The 21752-nt window shown below is 36.8% G+C and overlaps 4 protein-coding genes, 1 long non-coding RNA gene and 2 other non-coding genes across 7 annotated transcripts; 2 read left to right on the top strand and 5 right to left on the bottom strand.

Moving 5' to 3' along the window:
- Positions 1-934: 934 nt before the first annotated feature.
- ognb (osteoglycin, paralog b) lies at positions 935-7003 on the bottom strand. Its single transcript, XM_048177282.1, has 7 exons — positions 6932-7003; positions 4014-4283; positions 3589-3673; positions 3337-3501; positions 1767-1969; positions 1587-1679; positions 935-1494 (listed from the first exon to the last, which is right to left on the bottom strand). Exons 1-7 carry the CDS (start codon positions 6986-6988, stop codon positions 1324-1326), a joined length of 1044 nt encoding a protein of 347 aa, XP_048033239.1. The 5' UTR covers positions 6989-7003; the 3' UTR covers positions 935-1323.
- Positions 7004-7258: 255 nt separating this feature from the next.
- Positions 7259-12220, top strand: LOC125259578. Its single transcript, XR_007182854.1, has 3 exons — positions 7259-7652; positions 8131-8302; positions 12055-12220. It is a non-coding gene; the product is annotated as an uncharacterized LOC125259578 (long non-coding RNA).
- Positions 8087-9338, bottom strand: LOC125259576 (protein BTG1-like). The gene is made up of 2 exons (XM_048177287.1): positions 8914-9338; positions 8087-8423 (listed from the first exon to the last, which is right to left on the bottom strand). The coding sequence occupies exons 1-2, from the start codon at positions 9029-9031 to the stop codon at positions 8107-8109; spliced, it is 435 nt and encodes a 144-aa protein (XP_048033244.1). The 5' UTR covers positions 9032-9338; the 3' UTR covers positions 8087-8106.
- A 29-nt stretch (positions 12221-12249) lies between the features above and the next one.
- On the top strand, positions 12250-17200 carry dnase1l1 (deoxyribonuclease I-like 1). Its single transcript, XM_048177283.1, has 9 exons — positions 12250-12419; positions 13306-13450; positions 13541-13629; positions 13737-13823; positions 15890-16002; positions 16112-16224; positions 16311-16468; positions 16569-16665; positions 16739-17200. Exons 1-9 carry the CDS (start codon positions 12415-12417, stop codon positions 16883-16885), a joined length of 954 nt encoding a protein of 317 aa, XP_048033240.1. The 5' UTR covers positions 12250-12414; the 3' UTR covers positions 16886-17200.
- Positions 17201-17901: 701 nt separating this feature from the next.
- rpl10 (ribosomal protein L10) lies at positions 17902-21078 on the bottom strand. The gene is made up of 6 exons (XM_048177286.1): positions 20928-21078; positions 20407-20465; positions 19257-19364; positions 18979-19117; positions 18589-18751; positions 17902-18132 (listed from the first exon to the last, which is right to left on the bottom strand). The coding sequence occupies exons 1-6, from the start codon at positions 20948-20950 to the stop codon at positions 17977-17979; spliced, it is 648 nt and encodes a 215-aa protein (XP_048033243.1). The 5' UTR covers positions 20951-21078; the 3' UTR covers positions 17902-17976.
- LOC125260853 lies at positions 18815-18948 on the bottom strand. Its single transcript, XR_007183145.1, has one exon. It is a non-coding gene; the product is annotated as a small nucleolar RNA SNORA70 (small nucleolar RNA).
- LOC125260851 lies at positions 19935-20068 on the bottom strand. The gene has a single exon (XR_007183144.1). It is a non-coding gene; the product is annotated as a small nucleolar RNA SNORA70 (small nucleolar RNA).
- Positions 21079-21752: the final 674 nt, after the last annotated feature.

The following is a 21752-nucleotide window of genomic DNA, read 5'->3' as shown; positions in this document are numbered from 1 at the left end:
TAAAAAATTGCCTACCCTACCTTTAATATCTCATAATAATGAGAAACTTTCTTGTTTAATTTTTGCTTATCTCATAAGGAAAAATGTTAACTTAAAAACTTAAGTTAATGTCATAAAATTAGACAAAAAATCGAATGACTTCCCATAATAAAGAGAAACTTACTCATAATAATGACTTAATGACAAACTTTCTTGTATTGACTTTCTTATTACTATGCAATGTTAAAGGTGCTAAATAGGATGTTTTGTTTTATACATTTTTGCAATATTACTTGAAACTGTCTTTACTAACTGATAAAAGACTATTTATTAGATGCACTGAAAGTAATAATATTAATATACATCATCTGTGCACGAGGTAGGGCCTTAAAAACATCGATGATCGCGTAAACGATTGGCCCTCTGGCTTGTCAATCACTGCCGTGACGTTCCTTGTGAGAGACGAGCGCAGCTGCGCGCTCCAGTAACTTTCCACACTCTACAGGCACCGCATGCAATGTTTTTGTCAGGAGACAGGAGTAACAACTGCAGATTATGAGTTACCTGCGGTGAGTCCGACATAATGTATCCACTAAAACGACACAGGGAATGCCGGTGGTAAACACTCGTGTTCCAATACTCGTGCACGAGTTTTGGGAGGCGTTCCTTTGAAATGAGCTGTGAAGGAGGGGGGTTGTTCTTACGCATGCGCTCATTTCAAAAACTCAGTAACGGTCTTTGGATTCTCAGTCGACAAAAAAATCCTCTCTATCACCTTGAAGTCAGTTATGAGAAATGTTATCAATATAATGATAAACTAAGCCATAATTATGAAAGATTCTCATTATTATGACTTACAGAATCTTTTTTTTTTCTACTTAGCTGTGGCAGAAAAAAAAATCAGTTATAGTATACTTTGTGTTACATTTATGAAGATAAAATCCAGCAAACTCTGTTGGTCCAAAATGAATTTATTTACCAGCAATGGATGTCAGTAAAAATCCCACGGAATATCATTTTCCAAGTTTAGATTTATAGACATTTATTGCCTCACATCTTACTTCTTATTTTGCAACTTTTACTTTTACTACAAAATCTTGAACAAAAATATAACAAAATGATTACACAGAAGGAAAGTCAAGAAAATACTTGTTATTGCCTGTATATGTGTCTTAACAATTATCTAAATGATCTTAAACTTCTACATGTGCGATGCACTGAAAAGTCTTAAAAGTCAATATTCTTTATTACACTGTTAAATCTTTGTGAATGTGCTGTCTAACATTATAACAGCAGTTGCCAATTGGATGATGGCTCAAGGAACATTTTCTTCTTCTCAGCGAATTACTTGTAGTGTCCAATCGGTAGAGCTCTCAAACAGATGAAGCTGTTGGGATGTTGAGCCAGGGTTATCGGATTTCCATCGAGCCGAACTTCCTGCATGTTGTACCTGATGTAGTGCGTGTTGTTTCCTTTGCAGAACGTGTCATCCGTCAGTGACGTTATGTTGTTGTTCTGAAAATCATTTTAAAAGTATTCATACATTTAGGGACACATACTAAATACTACAGTATAAATATATTGAGACTATACAGAGATGGCCGTACATGTAGATGAACCACACGCAGACTTTCCGGAAGCGGTGGGACGGCCTCCAACCCGTTGTCTCCAAGGTACAGGTATGACAGCTTGCTGAGTTTCTAATGCAAAAGATGGAAGCCAGCCACAATGAACAAAACAAAATTCTATCAATAACATTTAAGATTCTTTCTTTTGTTCACTTTTACCTTGAAAATGTTTGCTTTCACTCCCTTTGTTTTAAGTAGATTGTGATTGACATTGAGAGACACAAGTTTGGATGGTAGCATTGGCAGTTTGACCAGCTTGTTCTCAGCGAGTGTTAGTTCCTCAAGATGATCAAGTTTTGAAAATGCTCCATCTTCTATCTCAGAGATGAGGTTGCCAGACAGGTCAATTCTTCTCAGCGTAGCTGTAAAGAAATATAATATGAAAGAAAAAAGTGCTATATAGCACTAAAAGTGGTTCTTTGCTCATAATCATAGGGGAACCACTTTTGGTGCTATGTAGCACCATATCTTTAAAGGTGCTCTACAGCACTTTTGTCAAATGGTGCTATGTAGAACCCATAAGAGGTGCCATATTGCATTTTATTTCTTCAACAAAAATGGTGCTAAACAGCAACAATGGTGGTTCTTTGTCTCGTAAAGAACCTTTAAAGGGGCTTAAAATGTTCTTTATACAGCAGTGGTGCTATATACCACCTTAACCACCTCAAAGAACCGCTGAAGAACCATTGAAGCACCAAGATTTGGTGCTATACAGCACTTAAAGTGATTCCCCTATGATTACGAGCCAAAGAACCACTTTTAGTACTATATAGCACCATTTGTTTATATATATTTACAAATTTGGACATTACCATGGGGGTACAACTGAATTTTTTAGCTTTTTATAAACTTATGATCATCATTGTCATCATTTACTTACCCTCATGCCATTCCAAAACTGTATGACTTCTGTGGCTTTTGTCCATGCACTCTTAAAAATAAAGGTTCCAAAAAGGACTTTTTCGAGTGATGCTATTTTAGGTTCCCCAATTAACCTTTCAGTTGACAGTTCTAAAAAGACGCTTTCTTAGAGTGATGAACATTTTAATAATCTGAAGAACCCTTTTATGCAATGAAATGGTTCCATGGATTTTAAAAGTTCTGTATTGAACCATAGATGCCAATAAAGAAATTATGTTTTACTTTGGGAGGAGCACGTTCAGATAATCAGCCCAATCAGTGCAAGAGGAGGCTTATATATATAGAGCCGTCTTACCTCTGTTACATGATATTTTTTCCAGCATCCCTCCTCCACCCCAACTCCTCACTCTCGATTATTCCTATCCCAGCCAGGGATTGGGGGAGTGCTCTGGGTTCTGGGCAAATTCCGAGCTTGGTTCCCTCTCCTCGGACAGCATGCCAAATACTCTATACTATATTTCCAATTGTATGTTAGTGTGAAATCATGAACCTTTATTTTTAAGTCAATGAGATCCAAATGTCCAAAAGAAAGAAAGTCGCAGGTGTTTGGAACAACATGAGGGTGAGCAAATGATGACAGAATTTTCATTTTTGGGTTAACTATCTATTTAAATGCACAAAACCTTCTAGATTTGTCTCCCCTTCTATACTAGTGGCTCTAAGGGACCTTTCTCAGTTCTGTTGGAGCCTTTCAAAATAGTCTCGAGGAAAGTTTCACTCAGTTGCCCTAATTACATTGATCCGGTTCCAATCATTACACATTGTGTAATTGGTGGACACACCCAAAAAACATTCTAGCATCCCATACCAACATCAGCAAAGTCTTTGTTTGTTATTTTAGTGATTTTGTTGAAGCGCGCATAGAGGTAAGCTGTTTCCTTTGGCAGTGGTGGAACTGTTGTCATGTCTGGAGAAACTTCCTCGCAATACACCGAGCCAGTTAGACACACACACATCAGGCAAGTAGGAAGTTCTGAAAAATAAAATGAAAATAAAAACAAAGAGGCTCAAATATTACTTTTAATTAAATTAATGCAAAATTAAAGTAAAGAATAGATACCCCTTTCCTCTTTATCATCTGCTCCTGGACTTTCATCATCTGTATCAGCTGGACTATCATAGTCTGTGTTAAGAATGACCTTTTTCTATAGTAAAGCAGATGACAAGAAAATTGCATTATTTTGTTTCCTCTCAAAATCAATGGGTTCAACCAGTTCGCATGCTATTTTGCCTTTCATTGTGCTCATGAGTTCCCAGATAACTTGCCGATTGCACTGTTTTCCATTGGACACAATCCCATTATGGATTTAACAGGTTTTCCATTGCATACCTTTCTTGGAACAGATTTATGATATCTGGCATTCTATATATATTTGATTTAGCCATCAAAAACATCAGTATGTTAAGCAAAATTCTATTTTAATATCACAATTCTTTTTACAAATTTCTGTATACAAATGCATAATCAGCATTAAATTGTCGTACCTTTGGTTTCTTGGCTTCCATGACAACTCTACTCTCTGAGATAAATTCTTCATCATCTACTACTTTCAAAACCCCTTTGTGTCTAGGTACCACTTTATTGGTTCTTGCCGTTTCACAAAATATCCACGGCACGATCACGAAAAAGAGTAAAATCCTGAGATCCATCCTGTTGTGAGGAGAAACAGTTCTTGTCCTGTGTGAAGAGCAGCGCAGTGTGTCACAGCCTCTGAGTAAAATGAGACCTTTAAAGAGCTTCTCTGCAGTGACTGCCTGTGAACCATTAAAAAACAATTCATGAAACTGGCCTTAACCCACTCTGTGCTGTCGGAAGGTTATTTAACGAATCACTCGCTCCCATTCCTGCCAAAATAAACTGTAATGAAGATGTATTGATTACTAATCCATTTTATGTCCATGTGCTTGTGTTTTGAAATTGTGCTTAAAGTGAGTAAAGTGGATAAAAACACTTTGAAACTGATTTATTTTGCTGTCTTCTTGTGAATAAACATGATCTTATAATAACTTTAAGACCTGTTCCTCCCTTTAGTGATATAATGAGACATTTTCAGGGAACACTGTGATTTGGAAAAATAAAGGGAAAATATAGGGGAGAATGAACAGTGCTGGCTATGGAAATAAAGGATGGAGTTCAACAGGAAATTATTATTAGTTCAGGAATCTTGGACAGCATTTTTGAACATGGTGAACTTTTAAAACTTGCAAACTCAAAAAAGCAATCGATTAATCTCATGTGAGTTAAGATTATGAAAAGAGTGTGTTGTCCAACTCATGTGACATTTATTGTTAGAAATGCAGCTGTCTGTTTTTGGTAGGTATATCAGGGGATGGGACTGAGAGAAGAGGAAAAAAACACTTCTGTCCCCCTGTTTTTGATTAAGACAAAATAGAATTAATAGAAATAATATTGTCTTTAAACCGCAAATGCATGACAAAGTGCTGTGAAATAGATTTCAAACATCATTCGGTTGCCATGCTGAATGATATACATAACTTCACTTTTATAAATCTCTGTAAATCGAGACGGATCTGATGGCTTTAACAGCGATCCGCTGGGTTTTGAGCACTTTTGGAGTACTGCTTGTTTTTATCGGAGGCATGTGATAACCTGGGAGCAGAATTAACCAGGTGTTCAAACAAATGCATTCCAAGACTTTTAAAGCACACTTCCTCAACCTCCCTCTGGGTGCCGTTACTTAACCTGATGGGACGTATGATGAAGCCTAGACAGACTGGACAGTTTAATATACAGATAAAGAAAAAGATCAGCAAAATTATTATTAAAGGAAAAGCATCTTTGCGGCAAAGTCCGGATATTATTCTGCATGGTTTGCCTGCAGCTCTACCAACTGATGCATAATGGAGAGAGTGTGAACATCTCAACAGATGTGAGAGTGAATGAAGGCTTAACGTTTGGGCTTCTATCAGGGAAAATATATTAGTTAAGTAACAACTAATATTAAAGGGTTAGTTCACCCAAAAATTAAAATTCTGTCACTCACCCTTATGTTGTTCCACACACGTAATACCTTCATCCATCTTCAGACACAAATTAAGATATTTTTGATGAAATTCGAGAGGTATATGACTCATCCATAGACAGCAATTTAATCACCACTTTTAAGGTCCAGAAAGGTACTAAAGACATCATTAAAATAGTCGACGTGACTGCAGTGGTTCAACCTTAATGTTATGAAGTGCGCAAAAACAACAAAAATATTGACTTTATTCAACAATATCTTCTCTTCTGTGTCATTCTCATGTTATTAACATCCAGCGCTCATTATTGTACACGTGTTGTGCTGCTCACATGATCAGCTTTGGCCAATACTGAGCCGGCATTCGGGCGTAAACACGGAAGCCTTCACTGTGCTTACTGCGTCAGCTGCATAAGGATAAAGACAGGGAAGAGAAGAGATTGTTAAATAAAGTCGTTATTTTTGTTTTGTTTTTGCGCATAAAAAGTATTCTCGTTGCTTCATAAAATTAAGGTTGAACCACTGCAGTCACATCGGCTGTTTTAACTATGTCTTTAGAACCTTTCTGGACCTTGAAAGTGATTATATTGCTGTCTATGGACAAGTCATATAACTTACCTCTCAGATTTATATCTTAATTTGTGTTCCGAAGATGAATGAAAGACTTGCGGGTGTGGAACGACATGAGAGTGAGCAATTAAAGCTGCTGTCAGTAACTTTTTTGGGGTTAAAAAGTATCCTAAATCAATTACTGAGAAAGTAGATAATCAATCAGTGTTCAAAACTATCTATATTCAGCTCGATTCACAACGGTAAGCTTGTAATAATGTTTTATAATGCAAGTGACACTGGTAGGATTTCGCGGGAAATCCTACCAAAATAATAGTTTGCTGACGTTTGTCTTTGCGTCATTATCACGTCTGTATACAGCTAGTATCGCATGTGTGGATGCTGCTGGTGGCGCATCATTTGTAGCCTTTTCTTACAGCAGCTGAAATGTATTTAAACTTGAGATGGTGGCTTGTAATTCAGAAAGTTTAAATCGACAACTGTGGTAAAAACGAAGTAAAAGAATTTTACCACACTGCGGAGTGTGGACTACGGAGAGCCTAAAAAAGGGAAAGCGACCGGGTCTGTGCGAAAACAAGAGATGTCGGCAGGGCTTTTGAAAGTTGACGTGACCAAAAAACGGACGCAGAGATGGCTATTTTTCTGCTGGACAGTTAAGACATTTCAATGGTTCATTGGGTAATATGGTAACAGTAGCACACGTTTTCGCTTAATCCATACAGTTATGGATAACGATAATACACATATACATACACATAGTCACGCAATGTTTAAGTTTTTAACATTAACAATTCGAGAACAAAGTATAACAATAATAATTTGCACAACAAAAGTGGATGACATGTTACTTACTTGACATTGACATTGACATAGATGACATTTTCCGGTAAAACGTCTTAATTTGGACATACATACAAGACGTAGCATTTAAAAAGTACAGTGAAGATCCACACTGCTGCACCTCAAAACATTAGATTCATCCGCGCTGAGGAGTCGTGCCGATGCACAACCCACATGAAGATGATAATTCCGCAAATAACTGTAATTGCAGGTTTCAAACAGAGATGGCGACAAAGAGGCAAAACTTACGGACTTACTGCAGCTTTAATGACAGAAATTTCATTTTTGGTTGAACTAACCCTTTAAATTAGGTTTCAGTTAGTTGCCAAGTGAACATTTCTCATTTTCATCTAAGTTTTATATATAATATTTTTATTTTATAAAATAGAATAAGTATGTACATAAGTGTTAATAAAAAATATGTCAGAAGTACAATATATGGACAAAAGTATTGGGACGCACCTCTTAATTATTATAATCAAGCACCTAGCCATGCAGCCTGTAAAAAAATGGGTAGTTCTAAAGAGCTCAGTGAATTTGCTTGTGGTACTGTGATAGGATGCCACCTTTGCAGCAAGTCAGTTTCTGAAATTTTATCCCTGCTAGATATTCCATGGTCAACTGTAAGTGTTATTATTGGAAAGTGGAAGCATTTAGGAACAGCATCAACTCAGCCATGACGCAAAGACCACGTAAAGTCACAGAGCGGGGTTACTGAGTGCTGAGGCGCATGGTACGTAAAAGTCACCAATGCTGATTCCAAATTTCCACTGGCATTAATATCCACACAAAATCTGTGTGGGGGGAACTTCATGGAATGGGTTTGGAATTGGGGGCCTACTAGCCTAATTAAAAAATCTAATTTATTTTTACACAAATTGTGCCATTCCATTAATATTCAGTTTTTTAAATATTTTTCATTTGTCATACTTGGGGAAAAACTGTTACTCATTTCTTCAAGAATCAAATGTGAGTGTTTTCATACAATTTCAGATTAAAAGATTACACTAACCAAAATTAAATGATCATGATCTTTGTGCTTGTGGACATATGTAGGATGCATGCACCATTTATGTTGCACATTCAGTTACTCCTTTAATGTTTTAAACAAGTGCAGAATTTACATAGAGAGAGGGTTTCAAAATCTCTCAAAACAAAGACCCTTCCTTTATGTTGAACCCTTTTAATCAATTCAATCGTCTGGTTTTCAGTTTCTCCTTCCTGTGGGCTGACGTATCTGCTGAGGAGGCACTTTTAGGCCGTATCACTGAGGACTTGTAGAGAGAACAGATGGATCCATCCTCACCAATCCGATAGGACACCTCGGAAGGGTCCACCCACAGGGTCAGCTCTATTGGAAGTGATGAGAAAAGCTGCTCTTGTGTAAGTCCAACAGCAGAGGCTGCTTTTCCTATGAGAGGGTCCATTTTACGGTTGATCCGTAAACATCTGTAGCCAGAGCCTCTGCAGGGAGCATGAGGAAACCAATGGTGCCGATAGTGCTCTAAAAGAGAGACATATCAAACTGCATACAGAAACTTTACAAATGTTTTAAAGCATTTTATTATTATTTGTCATAAAAATAACAATAGATTATTCAAAAGAATGTTACTGATGGCATCTATGTTTAAAAAAAAAAAAATAAAAAAAAAAAAAAAAAATATATATATATATATATATATATATATATTTTTTTTTATTAATATAATATAATATAATTATATATATATATATATATATATATATATATATATATATATATATATATATATATATATGTCAAGATGTTAAATACAATCAAAAAAAATATATATATATATTTTTATTATTAATATATATATATATATATATATATATATATATATATATATATATATATATATATATATATGTCAAGATGTTAAATACAATCAAAAAAAAAAAAAGGATATCAGAGGCGTATGAATACTCAGTAAAGTAAAGCAGGCCAACCCACACACATCCTCTTCTCTCACCTAGAAGCGCATCAGTGAGTGAGTGAGTGAAGAGCTGCAGCTGGTCTCCAGTGAGAGAGACGCTGCTGCTCAGTAAACCGCTGATGAATGTAGCAGCGGCTGACACCTCTGTTTTCATCCTGTTTTCAGCGAGCGTATGTTCTTCACGAAAAAAAATGTCGTTTTCAGCGACACAAAACGCTAAAAAAAACACCTACTGATTTCTTTTTAATAATAAATATCGACGGACTAAAAAGGACATTCAGTTTAAACTGGAATATTAGCTATATGAATTATTTGCAGGACGCACAGATATTACTGAGAGTAAATCTAAAGCAGAACTTCGAATCAATTACGTCATAGGGCAGAATCAGCGCGCTTCTCTAGCGCCATCGCTTGACAAATCAACAGTCACGTGTGAGGAGACGTTTCTCAATCAGTTTACTTGTGGTTTTAATCTAGTTTTAGACCAGCTTTTAGAGAATTAGTGCGCTTCTCTGGCGCCATCGCTTGACAAATCAACAGTCACGTGTTAAGAGACGTTTCTCAATCAATTTACTTGTGGTTTTAATCAAGTTTTAGACCAGTTTTTACATTAGACTGGCTCAGAAACAGTTATGATAATACAATAAATTTTGTTTTTTGTTCAGGGTTTTGTGTGTGTGTGTGCTAATTTTGAGAGAAAATCTGCAGATTGAGCTGGTAACACATATATTGCTAACTGAAAGAACCATCAAATTACCCAAAATATTTAAAAGCCAGGGTATGTGTGGGTGAATAAAATGCATCCAGTTAAAGAGATAGTTCACCCAAAAATGAAAATTCTGTCATCATTTACTAACCCTTAAGTTGTTCCAAACCTGTATGAATTTCTTTGTTCTGCTATACAAAAAGGAAGATATTTGGAAGAATGTTTGTAACCAAGCAGATCTCATCCCCTATTGACTACCATAGTACTTACTCTTCCTACTATGGTAGTAAATGGGGGGCGAGATCTGTTTGGTTACTAACATTCTTCCAAATATCTTTCTTTGTGTTCAGCAGAACAAAGAAATTTATACAGGTTTGGAACATAGACTGTAAAAAAAATATGGACGTAGTGTCCGTGACGTCACCCATAGAGTTCTGAACAGCAGTTTTGACGCGAAAATGAGGCCGCGGCCATCTTAACTGCGCATCACCGCACGTCACTCCCGGATAACTGAAAATGGGCAAAGAGGCGGGACGTAGTTGGAGCCCATGCGACTTGTTGCTGAAACCACGCCCGCCTAGCTATCTATCTTAGATACTATCTAAAATATTAATAAAGATAACAATACAATTAGAAAGTACTAAAGGTTTACTGTCAATCTACGGTGCTTTTTTTACAATAACGTTATAGATGCTCCAACACCAGTAGGCTAATTAATTTGTGTGGGGTGTGCAAATAACCCAAATCAAATGGGATTTCATTCCTTTATAATGAAATAGAGATCGCGAGATGAATCCAATCTGTGGCACTTGGGTATATATATATATATATATATATATATATATATATATATATATATATATATATATATATATATATATATATATATATATATATATATATATATATATATATTATATATATATGTACCAGATGTATATCTCTCAAATGTTCTCTCAAACTAATGAGCACGTGTCCAAAGTATAATTTTTCAAAATAGTGCAGCAGTTTTAGTTATATCCAAGCAGTGCTGTCGGAGCTGTATATCCTCCTGGTATTGTCATTGTAGTAAATCTCAGGAACAAAACTTTTAGCCAATGCCACGACGATCCAACAACGTGTGTTCTGTTTATCTTCCGCATGTGAGCACATGTACACAGACGCACATCAGTCTCGAGTATGCAGCAAGCCATATATTGTATAAAATAATCCAGAAAAAAGCACAAATACGACTGAGATGCCAAATTCAGCGGCTGAAATGAGCTGCTGAGGTAACATGACGGCTCACAGACAGCAGCGGCATACCTGTCACTCAAGTGACCACGCCCTTAATTATGCAGAACTTTAAGGCTTAATATAATTTAAACAGATGAGCTATAAAAAAATTCACCCCCCTCAGAGTTGTCATGAAGGGCAAAATTCGCAGTATAGACCAAAACCTCAATTTGAACCAGACTGTAAACATGTTTTTTTCTGCTGTAAACTTGGCTAATTTAACATGATGGTCAATGAGATTCTGCTCACTTCTGCAGCCTGTCCCTAGCGGCCAGTCGATGAATTGCAGTTTAAGTCACTTCCGTATTGGCTTCACGAGAAACTGGGGGAGGTTGCCACTTGGTTTGGAACTACTTAAGTGTGAGTAAATTATGTCAGAATTTTTATTTCAGTCAGGACCACTTAAGTCAAAAATTACAAGAGACAAAATTTAGTCCATTTTTAATGGCATATTTTGCTAAAGTTACAATTTGGCGGTATGGCTCTGTTATAAATTCCCCATCCTTTTCATGAGCTCCATGAAAGCCAAGACCGGGAACAGCAGCAGCTTCTGGGGACAACCTCCCATTTTTAACTGGGAGAGCAGCAGAAAATCCCCCTATTGAGAACAGAGCATGCATCAATGACAACAGAATGACACTGATTAAGTTATACACAAGTTTAAGGAGGAGCTGGGGAGGAAGTGGGTTGCAAGCAGCATGCAGAAGCAGCCAAACAAGCAGAGAGACGGAAGCTGCGTTTAAGTAACGCGTCTTATTTTAGAGTTGCCAATGGAGTCCATAGAAATCGGATCAGCTGATATGGGTGGGGTTGGAATTTACGAATCAGCTGATAGCGGAGCTTGACTACGAGTCCTGTCTGAACTGACGCAGGATGCTTGATTTCTGTGTGTACTATCCCTTTAAGTTCAGTTCTCAGAGGTGTTCTGGGTTTGTAGTTTACCTGTGGGCCTGGTGATAATCAGTGTTTTTCAGCACTTAATTATTTTTGTGCAGCTAAAATTGACTGACTCAGTATTGAATATTGTGCATGTATACTTATCTTATACAATAGGTAACTACACAAGTAAGTAACTACATATTTCATAAGGAGTATTTATTTTCTTTATTTTCTGTTTTGTTAATCAATCAGTAGCTTTGCTGGAATTTGACAGACCTTTAAACTCATTGGTTTAAAACTGTTTTGTTTTTCTATAGGAGCTGCAGACATTTATGCAACTATGCTTAAGCAACTATGATGTTGTCATATTGGGCTTGAGTAAAAGCAGTGCCCTAAACCGGAAAAACCTGAAAGATGAGTAGAGAGTAAATGATTATACACCTCTTAATTCCGTTAGTTTTGCATGCAAATGTATTGTATTTATCTCTATTGCAGGGTGTGGAAAGCCACACACTCCATACATATAAGACAAGCTCCTCCCTTTGTCCACAAATAGCTGAGCAGAGGGTGTGTCCTCAGTCTTCCTGAGTATAATAACACCAGTGGAAAACTCTTCTGCTGCGGAAGGGAAAGAAAGAGAGACCTGCTTTGTTGAAGTGAAACCCAACACATTTCAAATGAGGTAAGGAAGTCGGCTTGTCAGTATATTAAGCTTTGTATGCGGCTCTGTATGAGCCTGTTGCTGCTTACTCAGTGCTGAGATTCCCATGTTGTAGCTACTAGGCAAGCAATTGCATTATATAGGAAAGTTCTTTGAAGAAATGTGTGAAAAAAAATGTAAGCTGTTAGAAACTTCTAGAACCCACAGATCATGTTATAGCATGTTGTTTGCTGTCTGGATTACTACCAACAACAGCATAGGCTATTAACTTCACAATAGGTCACTAACCTCAAAGCAGACACATCCTGATCCTTGGCATAGTCTATCATTAGGTGTTAACTGTCACTTTCTGATCACTGGTCTCACATGAAAAGCAGTCAAAACTTTGATCAGAACATGATTAAGTTTGTTAATCAGTGATTCAATGGAAAATTTAAGTGGTTTTTGGGTCTCCAAATTCATCAAACCTGATGAATTGTTATCGTCTATGCATGTTTTTACTTGGTATAGATTAGCTCAGTCACCTTTTGGGGATAAGAATGGGGAAATTAGTTAATATTTGACAAACAAAATCTTTAAAACATCTAAAAAATATTATCTCTTTTCATACCACAAACCACAATCACATGATGAACTCATCACTCATCAGTTTCAGGATCACTTTTTTTGCAATAACTGTTAACTCTGTAACAAGAGTGTCAAATGAGTTTTTTTCTATTTTATATGATTTAATTCTGGTCTTTTATTCTCCATTCTCCTACATTATTTGTATTTGTTTTTACACTCCTGAGTGTCTGCTTGCATACAACTCATGTATTCCTGTTAATATAACATTTGAAGGCTGTTCTTTCCCATTGAATTGTGAAGCTATAACTACAGAGGTCTTTCTCTCACTCTTTACATGCAGGATGACCAGCAGACAGTTCCTTGTCACCCTCTTCATTCTCTCTGGCTCACTGACCTGCTATGGATTCAGAATTTGTGCCTTTAATGTTCAGAGTTTTGGTGATTCAAAATCAGCCAATGCCATAATCATGAATTCTGTATCACGGGTATGAGGATGAATAGTACAATGCGTTTACTTTTTTAAAATATATATATAAAACAAGTCTAAAAGTGTTCTAGTTTGTTCTTTCTTGCAGATTGTATCTCGTTGTGACATATGTTTGCTCCAGGAGGTCAGAGATCAGAAAAATAAAGCCATTCCACGCCTGCTTGATGCAGTCAACAGGTAGACAATATGCAAATATCAAAAAAACAAATCTGAACTTGCCGTGTAAAAAATCAGATTTAAGAGATAAGCAAGCATAAATGCTGTTATGTTTATTTTGTTTCCAGGCTTAATAATAATGATTATGACTACGTGGCAAGTGAGCGTCTCGGGAGAACACAAGCGTATCAGGAGCAATACGTTTTTGTTTACAGGTATGTGTTCAGCACTTCTGTACATTAGGACAATATGCAAAGGCTAAGGATGTACAAGATATTGGAAAAATATTTATTATCGGATGATATTAAAGATGTGTTGATTTAACAGCGGTGTTGGGGAAAGTTACTTTTAAAAGTAATGCATTACAATTATTGCGTTACTCCCTGAAAATGTAACTAATTGCATTAGTTACTTTTTATGGAAGGTAATGTGTTACATTTGTGTTACTTTTTTCTCCTCTGGGCTGGGCTTGCTTTTTTGTTTTTAACCCAAATTCACACCTGTACAGTAGAGGCCCTAGAATCAAAAATTGAATTTACCTTGGCATAGTTGAATAACAAGAGTTCAGTATATGGAAATGACATACAGTGAGTCTCAAACACCATTGTTTCCTCCTTCTTATGTAAATCTCATTTGTTTAAAAGACCTCCGAAGAACAGGCGAATCTCAACATAACACCGACTGTTATGTAACAGTCGGGATCATTAATATGTATGACCCCAATATTTGCATATGCCAGCTCATGTTCAAGGCATTAGACAAGGGCAGCCAGTATTAACGTCTGGATCTGTGCACAGCTGAATCATCAGACTAGGTAAGCAAGCAAGAACAACAGCGAAAAATGGCAGATGGAGCAATAATAACTGACATGATCCATGATATCATGATATTTTTATTGATATTTGTAAATTGTCTTTCTAAATGTTTCGTTAGCATGTTGCTAATGTACTGTTAAATGTGGTTAAAGTTACCATTGTTTATTACTGTATTCACGGAGACAAGAGCCGTCGCTATTTTCATTTTTAAACACTTGCAGTCTGTATAATTCATAAACACAACTTCATTCTTTATAAATCTCTCCAACAGTGTAGCATTAGCCCGTTAGCCACGCAGCATAGCCTCAAACTCATTCAGAATCAAATGTAAACATCCAAATAAATACTATAATCACATGATCCGGTGCATGCATGCAGCATGCAGGACGAACATCTTGTAAAGATCCATTTGAGGGTTATATTAGCTGTGGAACTTTGTAAATGCACTGTATTATAGTCGAGAGCTCGGGGACAGGGAGCGCGCGATTTAAAGGGGCCGCAGCCTGAATCGGTGCATAGTTAATGATGCCCCAAAATAGGCAGTTAAAAAAATCTATGGGGTATTTTGAGCTGAAACTTCACAGACACATTCAGGGGACACCTTAGACTTATATTACATCTTGTAAAAACTGGTTCTAGAGCACCTTTAACTGTGCTGCCATTCTGGGAACGCAGAAGAATAGGATGCAGGAAAAGAAAGTTCAACACTCTTACTTCAGCAATAAAAACATTGCATTTCACTGTTTTTATTCATGAGGAATACTGAATCTGTTATTGTGCAAGCGAGATGAGTAAATGCTGCTCACATTGAATCTAGAACTACAATAACCATCATGTTCACAGCAACATGGGTCTCAACATGGGGACAGGAGAGGTATCAGTCAATAAATGGGAAAACAAAGTAACTTGCGTTATTTATTTGAAAAAGTTATTTTGTTGTAAATTTAAAAGTAATGTGTTACTTTACTAGTTACTTGAAAAAGTAATCTGATTACATAACTCACATTACTTGTAATGCATTACACCCAACACTGTTTGTCAGTATGCTTATATCCCCTGACTTTGCATCTAAATTAGATTTGCTGTCATTTAACAACACTCAATTAAATTTCTTTAAACATAAATAATTTAATGACACCATCACAAAATGAATATACACTATTTATACTGTACATTATAAAATTGTGATGCCTAAATGTACTTGTAGCATTTAAAATGATTGGTTTTAGTTCTTGGTGTTTTATTTTTAATTTATTTAGACAAAATAGCTTAGAATTTTATACCATAACATGAAAATAATTATTTGCTTATCTTTTTTGGCACATCCTTAGTACAGGCAGGGTGTTAAAAATATTAAATATTGCTTTATGAGATGGACGTTATGTCTTACATTAAGATATTCTTGATCACCATAACAAGTTTTAGGAATTTCAGGCCTTGCAAGATAATTTTCCTCATTTCCTCAGGAAAAGCACAGCGACGCTGATAAACCAGTATCAGTATCCAGATACACAGAAAGGGGATGTTGATGCTTTCTCCAGAGAACCCTTTGTGGTACATTTTCAAGCCCCTAAAACAGGTCAAAATAAAAAAAGGAAAACTTGCACGCTAAATTTGTTCAATGACAAATCATTATAAGCTGAAGTTTGATGATTTTGTTCATTATCCGATAATGTCTCTATTAACAGTTGCCAAGGAGTTTGTCTTGATTCCGCAGCACACCACTCCTTCAAATGCCACCAAAGAGATTGATGAACTTTACGACGTCTTTGTGGATGTTAGAAAGCGATGGAAAATTGAGGTGTGATGATGGATTTCCTATATTATATAGAGCATAATATCTTGAGCTCAAATCTTAAACCTTGCTTTTTTTTGTCATCTTGCCAGAATGTGATGTTCCTTGGGGACTTCAATGCAGCTTGTGGTTACGTGGCTAAAAAGAACCGTAAGAACATCAGGCTCTTCAGTGACCCGTCTTTCATCTGGCTGATTCAGGATAAGGTGGACACTACGGTGAAACAGTCGACGGACTGTGCATACGACAGGTGCGCTAGCAAAACGTTTTTATCAGTGTAATATAATAAAACTGCTTATGATTTGCATATCGACAGCATAATGATTCATATTTATGGCTACAATCCACAGAATTGTTGTGCATGGAGAGCCATTTCTCAAAACAATCGAACCGTTTTCAGCACAGCCGTTCAATTTTCCCAAGGAATTCCATCTTACAGAGGCTCAGGTAAGCCAAATTCAGCATTTACCGTTATTTTTTTGTATTTTCATTTCACTGAACTTCGGACTGTCTGTTATAGGCTTTGGAAGTGAGTGATCACTACCCCATCGAGGTGGTTCTCAAGACTCAGAAATCAGGGTTTTTCACAAGAAGCAACAAAGTTTCATGTCTTCAGCCTACATTGTTTGTCCTGAATGTCTTTCTGCTACTGCAGATGATCATATGACCACAAATCAACCACAAGTGGATTATTCATCTCATCTAGATGAAGACTTTACTTTGCTGTTACACAGCTGCTATGTTCTTGAGCTCATACAGATCCACAACTGCATCTACAAAATGTGCTGCTGATTTTTGGATGTGAATGAATATTGTGTTTTACAGCTTCTTGTAATTTATAATCATGGAGAACTGGCTCAGGTTGTATATTCCTGTTGTCTTTTTGATTAGATTTCTCATTTATGCAAGTTAAATGTATTCATTTTTGAAGAGAATTTTATTTTTGTAATACATTTTTTTGATTAAAATGCACCTGTATGAACGAGTTGTTTCTGTTCACTTGTTTCACATTTTGAAGATAGTTGTATTTTATTAGATATTTTCTTCTATCACGAATCATTCTTAAAATAACATTCAGTATTCACTAGCCTGAAACCAGGAAACACCATAGGCCTTTAGGGCTGACCTCAGTCTTAAATATAAGAAAGGAAAATCCCATCAAGCAGAATTCTGTACTCAAATGTTGAAATGATTTGAGGCCTTCCTCACAGAAAATGTCATTCAAAGCGTGAATACCACAATCAGACCAGGCTTTATAGACAAAGGGCTTTTTTGAAGTTAACAATTATGTCAAAGGTGTTGTACTTGTATATAAAAAAAGGACCCATACAGGTTCGGTGACCATGAGCTGCATTATACACAGGACTGAAATGGTGGCTAACAAAGAAATGCCTTGAAAAACAAGTCAATTTGACAGTCGGCCTAGAAGTCATCACACTGCAGGACTGTGCGCCAAATCTTCTGACACTGCCAGAATTTCATCTGAGGTAAAGTTTGATCACAACGATGTCAGTGAAATCAGTGAACATGTCATTTTAATCCTAGGATCAGAGGAATCTTTTAGGATATTGAACATTTGTCTCAGACAAAACCGTGGCCAAAAATCATACAGTATGTACCCGGCTTAAATATATTAAACTACTAACAAGTTCAAATGCAAATCAGAAAAAGAACCAACAAGACTGTAAATCAAAGTGGACTTTATTTGTGGTCGTTAGAGCCTTGGTTCACACAGATGCACTGAAGTGTGTGTGGTGCTTAGTTGGCATGCAGGGCCTTCCAGCGGCTCAGGGGTCCATGGCTGGGGATGTATTTCACCCCACAGCCATCAGGGACCAGACGCTTCTCCGCCAGCATGTCATCAAAGTCAGTGGCGTTGAACTTTGTGAAGCCATATTTCTTGGAGATGTGGATCTAAGAGGGAGGAGAACGTAAATATGTAGACAGTGAGCAGAGAACTTTTACACAATTAACACCTAGACCAGTGGTTCTCAAAAAAAAAAAAAAAAAGGAAAAAAAGTGGGGTGTTTTGCTGGAGATGCTGGTTGGTGCTCTGCCTTTAGAAAGCGGTTAGTTATGAACGTGCCGATTGGCAGCCATGCTGCGGCAAGAAGACGTACAAGACACTGAGCTCATGAGGTGCCATCAAGAGCGCTCACTGCAGCCACTAATTATATATTGTTCATAGAAAGCATCACTGAAATATTTACATGTGTTTATTTAAATCAAGTTATTATCCATTATTCTCTCTTACAACTATAATCAGAAATGTGATGAGGTTTTTGTGGGACGGCAGTTTTTTTTATTTAAAGGTTTAAAGTTTAACAAAAACTGAGAACCACTGACACTTTTCAACTTCATGTTAAGTACCTTCTGACGGCCAGGGAACTTGAACTTTGCTCTCCTCAGAGCCTCGATCACATGTTCCTTGTTCTGGGCCTTTGTGCGCACGGACATGATCACCTGGCCAATGCACACACGGGCCACTGTGCCCTGAGGCTTACCGAAAGCACCACGCATACCAGTCTGGAGCCTGGAGAGGAGATGAACATTAAGATTAATTCACTTAAATGGCCAAATTGAAAAATAAGCAATGTTATGTCTCAATGGTCCCTTAAAGGGCCCAGCACTGCACAGCCAGGATCATACACAACCAAAGATTTACTGTCTGCAGCCTTTGCACACCACACAAGTACAGACAACCTGTCTAGTCGGCTTAATAAGCTGCAGATAAGAGTCGTAGACCATACACACACTCACCTATCAGCTCCGGCACAGGATAACATTTTGTTGATGCGGATGACATGGAAAGGGTGCAGGCGCACACGGATGTGGAAACCATCTTTGCCGCAGGTCTTCACCATGTACTTGTTGGCGCAGATACGGGCAGCCTCAAGAGCTAAAATAATGTCGATTAGAGAAAAATTAAGACTATGTATCAGAAAGTGCTTTGGACTACTAATGATTACACTATGGGACAAATGTTAAATTGTTCAAGTATAAAATATGAAAAACAGTATCATATAAAGACACCTCACCTTCACTGGACAGCTGCTCATACTCATCAGATACCATGTGACCGCACAGGGGGAACTCATCCACCTTAGCCTTCTTCCTGCCCAAGTCGAAGATCCTGATCTTAGGATCTGAGTTTGAGAGAAAGACATACTCAATCAGAACTATATGATCCATTAATCAACTTCACTAAAATATAAATAGTTTTGGCTAACAAATTTTCTAGATTTGTAATTATTCTATAAGGTTACGCAACACGTTTGAGCTTCCAGAAGAGGTTTGTTCTTGTGCGTTATTCATGTTCGGTTGAGCTTCTACTTATGTGTTCGCTTATCAATGTGAGCAAAAGCCCAAGTTAAATCTTTTCATCATAAAAAAAAAACGATCGAGTCTTCAGGAAATTTGGACTAAACCACTCGATTCATATGGATACGTTTTCTCAAAAAGATCTTCATTTGTGTTCTAAAGATAAGCGAAAGTGTTATGAATTTGGAACAACATAAGGGTGAGTAATTAATGAATCATTTTGGGCTGAACTAACCCTTTAAATTAAGATGAATTTGCTATTGAACTTCAAATGAACTTGAGTCATTTCAAACCATCACCATGTATCGAGAGTTTGTTTTGCCTTACACAAAAGCAATGATCAGCAAATGAAATGTATTATAAAATTTTATTAGCTAGATAAGCAATAAGCAATGTTATGTCTCAATGGTCCCTTAAAGGGCCCAGCACTGCACAGCCAGGCTCATACACAACCAAAGATTTACTGTCTGCAGCCTTTGCACACCACACAAGTACAGACAACCTGTCTAGTCGGCTTAATAAGCTGCAGGTAAGAGTCGTAGACCATACACACACTGAGCAAAAGTGTTACGAATTTGGAACAACATGAGGGTGAATTATTAATTAATTTTCATTTTGGGCTAAACTAACCCTTTAAATTAATATGAATTTGCTATTGAACTTCAAATGAACTTGAGTCATTTCAAACCATCACTATGTAATATGAGTTTGTTTAGCCTAACACAAAAGCAATGATCAGCAGATGAAATGTATTATAAAATTTTATTAGCTAGATATGACTGGACATTACAGACTGTGTAACGTTACTTTTTCAGGCTCAGAAAATGGCATTTTGATATTCTTCTGATATAGTCTTCCATAACTTACCAGGAACACCTCGACAGAAACGGGACTTGGGGTAAGGCTTGTTCTTACAGTATCTGTAGCTGCAAAAGATAATTGACAATTAGCAAAACCAATGGGTCAATCTTCGTAACAAAGTGCCTACTCACCGTTACACAACTAGTTAATACAAGTACAAAAACGTGTATAAAATTATATATGTATATAAAACAAAACATCCTTTCAATATTTGTTGGTTTAAATAAATTATTCGGCAACTACAAATACTGCAAACAGCTAAAAGTCAACAGACATTAAGTGTCTAGCTGGGCGCTAATTCGTTAGCTTTACATTTAACGTAACAATGACGAAACATAATCCAAAATTAACATAATGATTTTTATTAGAAGCCAGAATTGTTTTAGGAACACAGTCGTGTTTACAGCAGAAAGTAGCGTATGTCAGTGTACTGTCACTGCTGAATGAGGCCGGGGAGAGGCACATGGTTAGCGGGCCCTGCCATTTTCAGTAAGGCCAATTTTTAAAACACAAAATTCACAACTTACCAACGGGCTGGACGGCGGCCCATTGTTGCGATCTGTAATATACACAATAATAATAGTTTTAAAGAACAATACGTGTATTTATAAGTGAAGAAATAAGGTGTTTTTCGACAAATATGAAGAGAGCGACGCAGCGCGCTCTTACCACGCACTCACCTAATGGAGGAAAGGAAGACTACTGATCTTCCGCCGCGTCATAATGCGCTGAGCGAAACTGCTTCCGGTTTCATATAAGGGACACATTTATATTATAATTAAAACATAGTTTATATTCTAGTTTCCAAAAAGATCAACCGAATATTTCATATTATTATAAACGTGTAGTAGACAAACTATAGTTTGTCGCTTTCTGTGCTCACATTGTCTTACACCAACTGGGAAGTGTAGTTCTGCGCTCCCTCATATAGCTGGTATTTGTAGTCCATGAGAGCGATTTTGGGTTGTAGCCTACCAGGAGGGTCGCTTTACGGTTTTTTCGGTGCTATAAAGAGCTATAAAAGAGATTTTAATATAAATATTTACCTCTGACAGTATTACTGTTTTACTCACTTATTTTAGAGAAAGAGAATACTTTGACTATTACAACAAACTAAACAAAAAGAGTGCTACCCGCTACATAAAGGTGGGTATTTACCCACACGCAACTAAAATACAAATCTACAAATCTACAAAATGCATCTGGTGGATCCAAAATGTCAATATTCATATTCATGCATTTTATTCAGATTTCATGTTAATCATTTATGGCTTATGATTTATCAATATTACGTTTGATTTCATATATTCATGTACCCCTACTCCATATATTTACTCTTTATTGTACTCCTT

Source organism: Megalobrama amblycephala, linkage group LG24, assembly GCF_018812025.1.
Source record: "Megalobrama amblycephala isolate DHTTF-2021 linkage group LG24, ASM1881202v1, whole genome shotgun sequence".
Lineage (NCBI taxonomy): Eukaryota > Metazoa > Chordata > Actinopteri > Cypriniformes > Xenocyprididae > Megalobrama > Megalobrama amblycephala.
The sequence above is the reverse complement of the archived record's forward strand: the minus strand, read 5'-3'. Positions and strand labels throughout refer to the sequence as shown.

Coding starts and splice junctions, on each gene's coding strand:
- ognb (XM_048177282.1), bottom strand. CDS start 6,988: ATGTCCAAATTAAGACGTTTTACCGGAAAATGTCATCTATGTCAATGT. Junction 3,674..4,013: donor TGGAAGCCAAGAAACCAAAG/GTACGACAATTT, acceptor GCTTTACTATAG/AAAAAGGTCATTCTTAACAC. Junction 1,495..1,586: donor TGCGTGTGGTTCATCTACAT/GTACGGCCATCT, acceptor AATGATTTTCAG/AACAACAACATAACGTCACT.
- LOC125259576 (XM_048177287.1), bottom strand. CDS start 9,031: ATGAAAACAGAGGTGTCAGCCGCTGCTACATTCATCAGCGGTTTACTG. Junction 8,424..8,913: donor ACTCACTGATGCGCTTCTAG/GTGAGAGAAGAG, acceptor TCTCTCTTTTAG/AGCACTATCGGCACCATTGG.
- dnase1l1 (XM_048177283.1), top strand. Junction 16,225..16,310: donor GAAAGCGATGGAAAATTGAG/GTGTGATGATGG, acceptor TCATCTTGCCAG/AATGTGATGTTCCTTGGGGA. Junction 16,666..16,738: donor TCCATCTTACAGAGGCTCAG/GTAAGCCAAATT, acceptor TGTCTGTTATAG/GCTTTGGAAGTGAGTGATCA.
- rpl10 (XM_048177286.1), bottom strand. CDS start 20,950: ATGGGCCGCCGTCCAGCCCGTTG. Junction 19,118..19,256: donor TGAGCAGCTGTCCAGTGAAG/GTGAGGTGTCTT, acceptor ACATTATTTTAG/CTCTTGAGGCTGCCCGTATC. Junction 18,752..18,978: donor TCCTGTGCCGGAGCTGATAG/GTGAGTGTGTGT, acceptor TCTCCTCTCCAG/GCTCCAGACTGGTATGCGTG.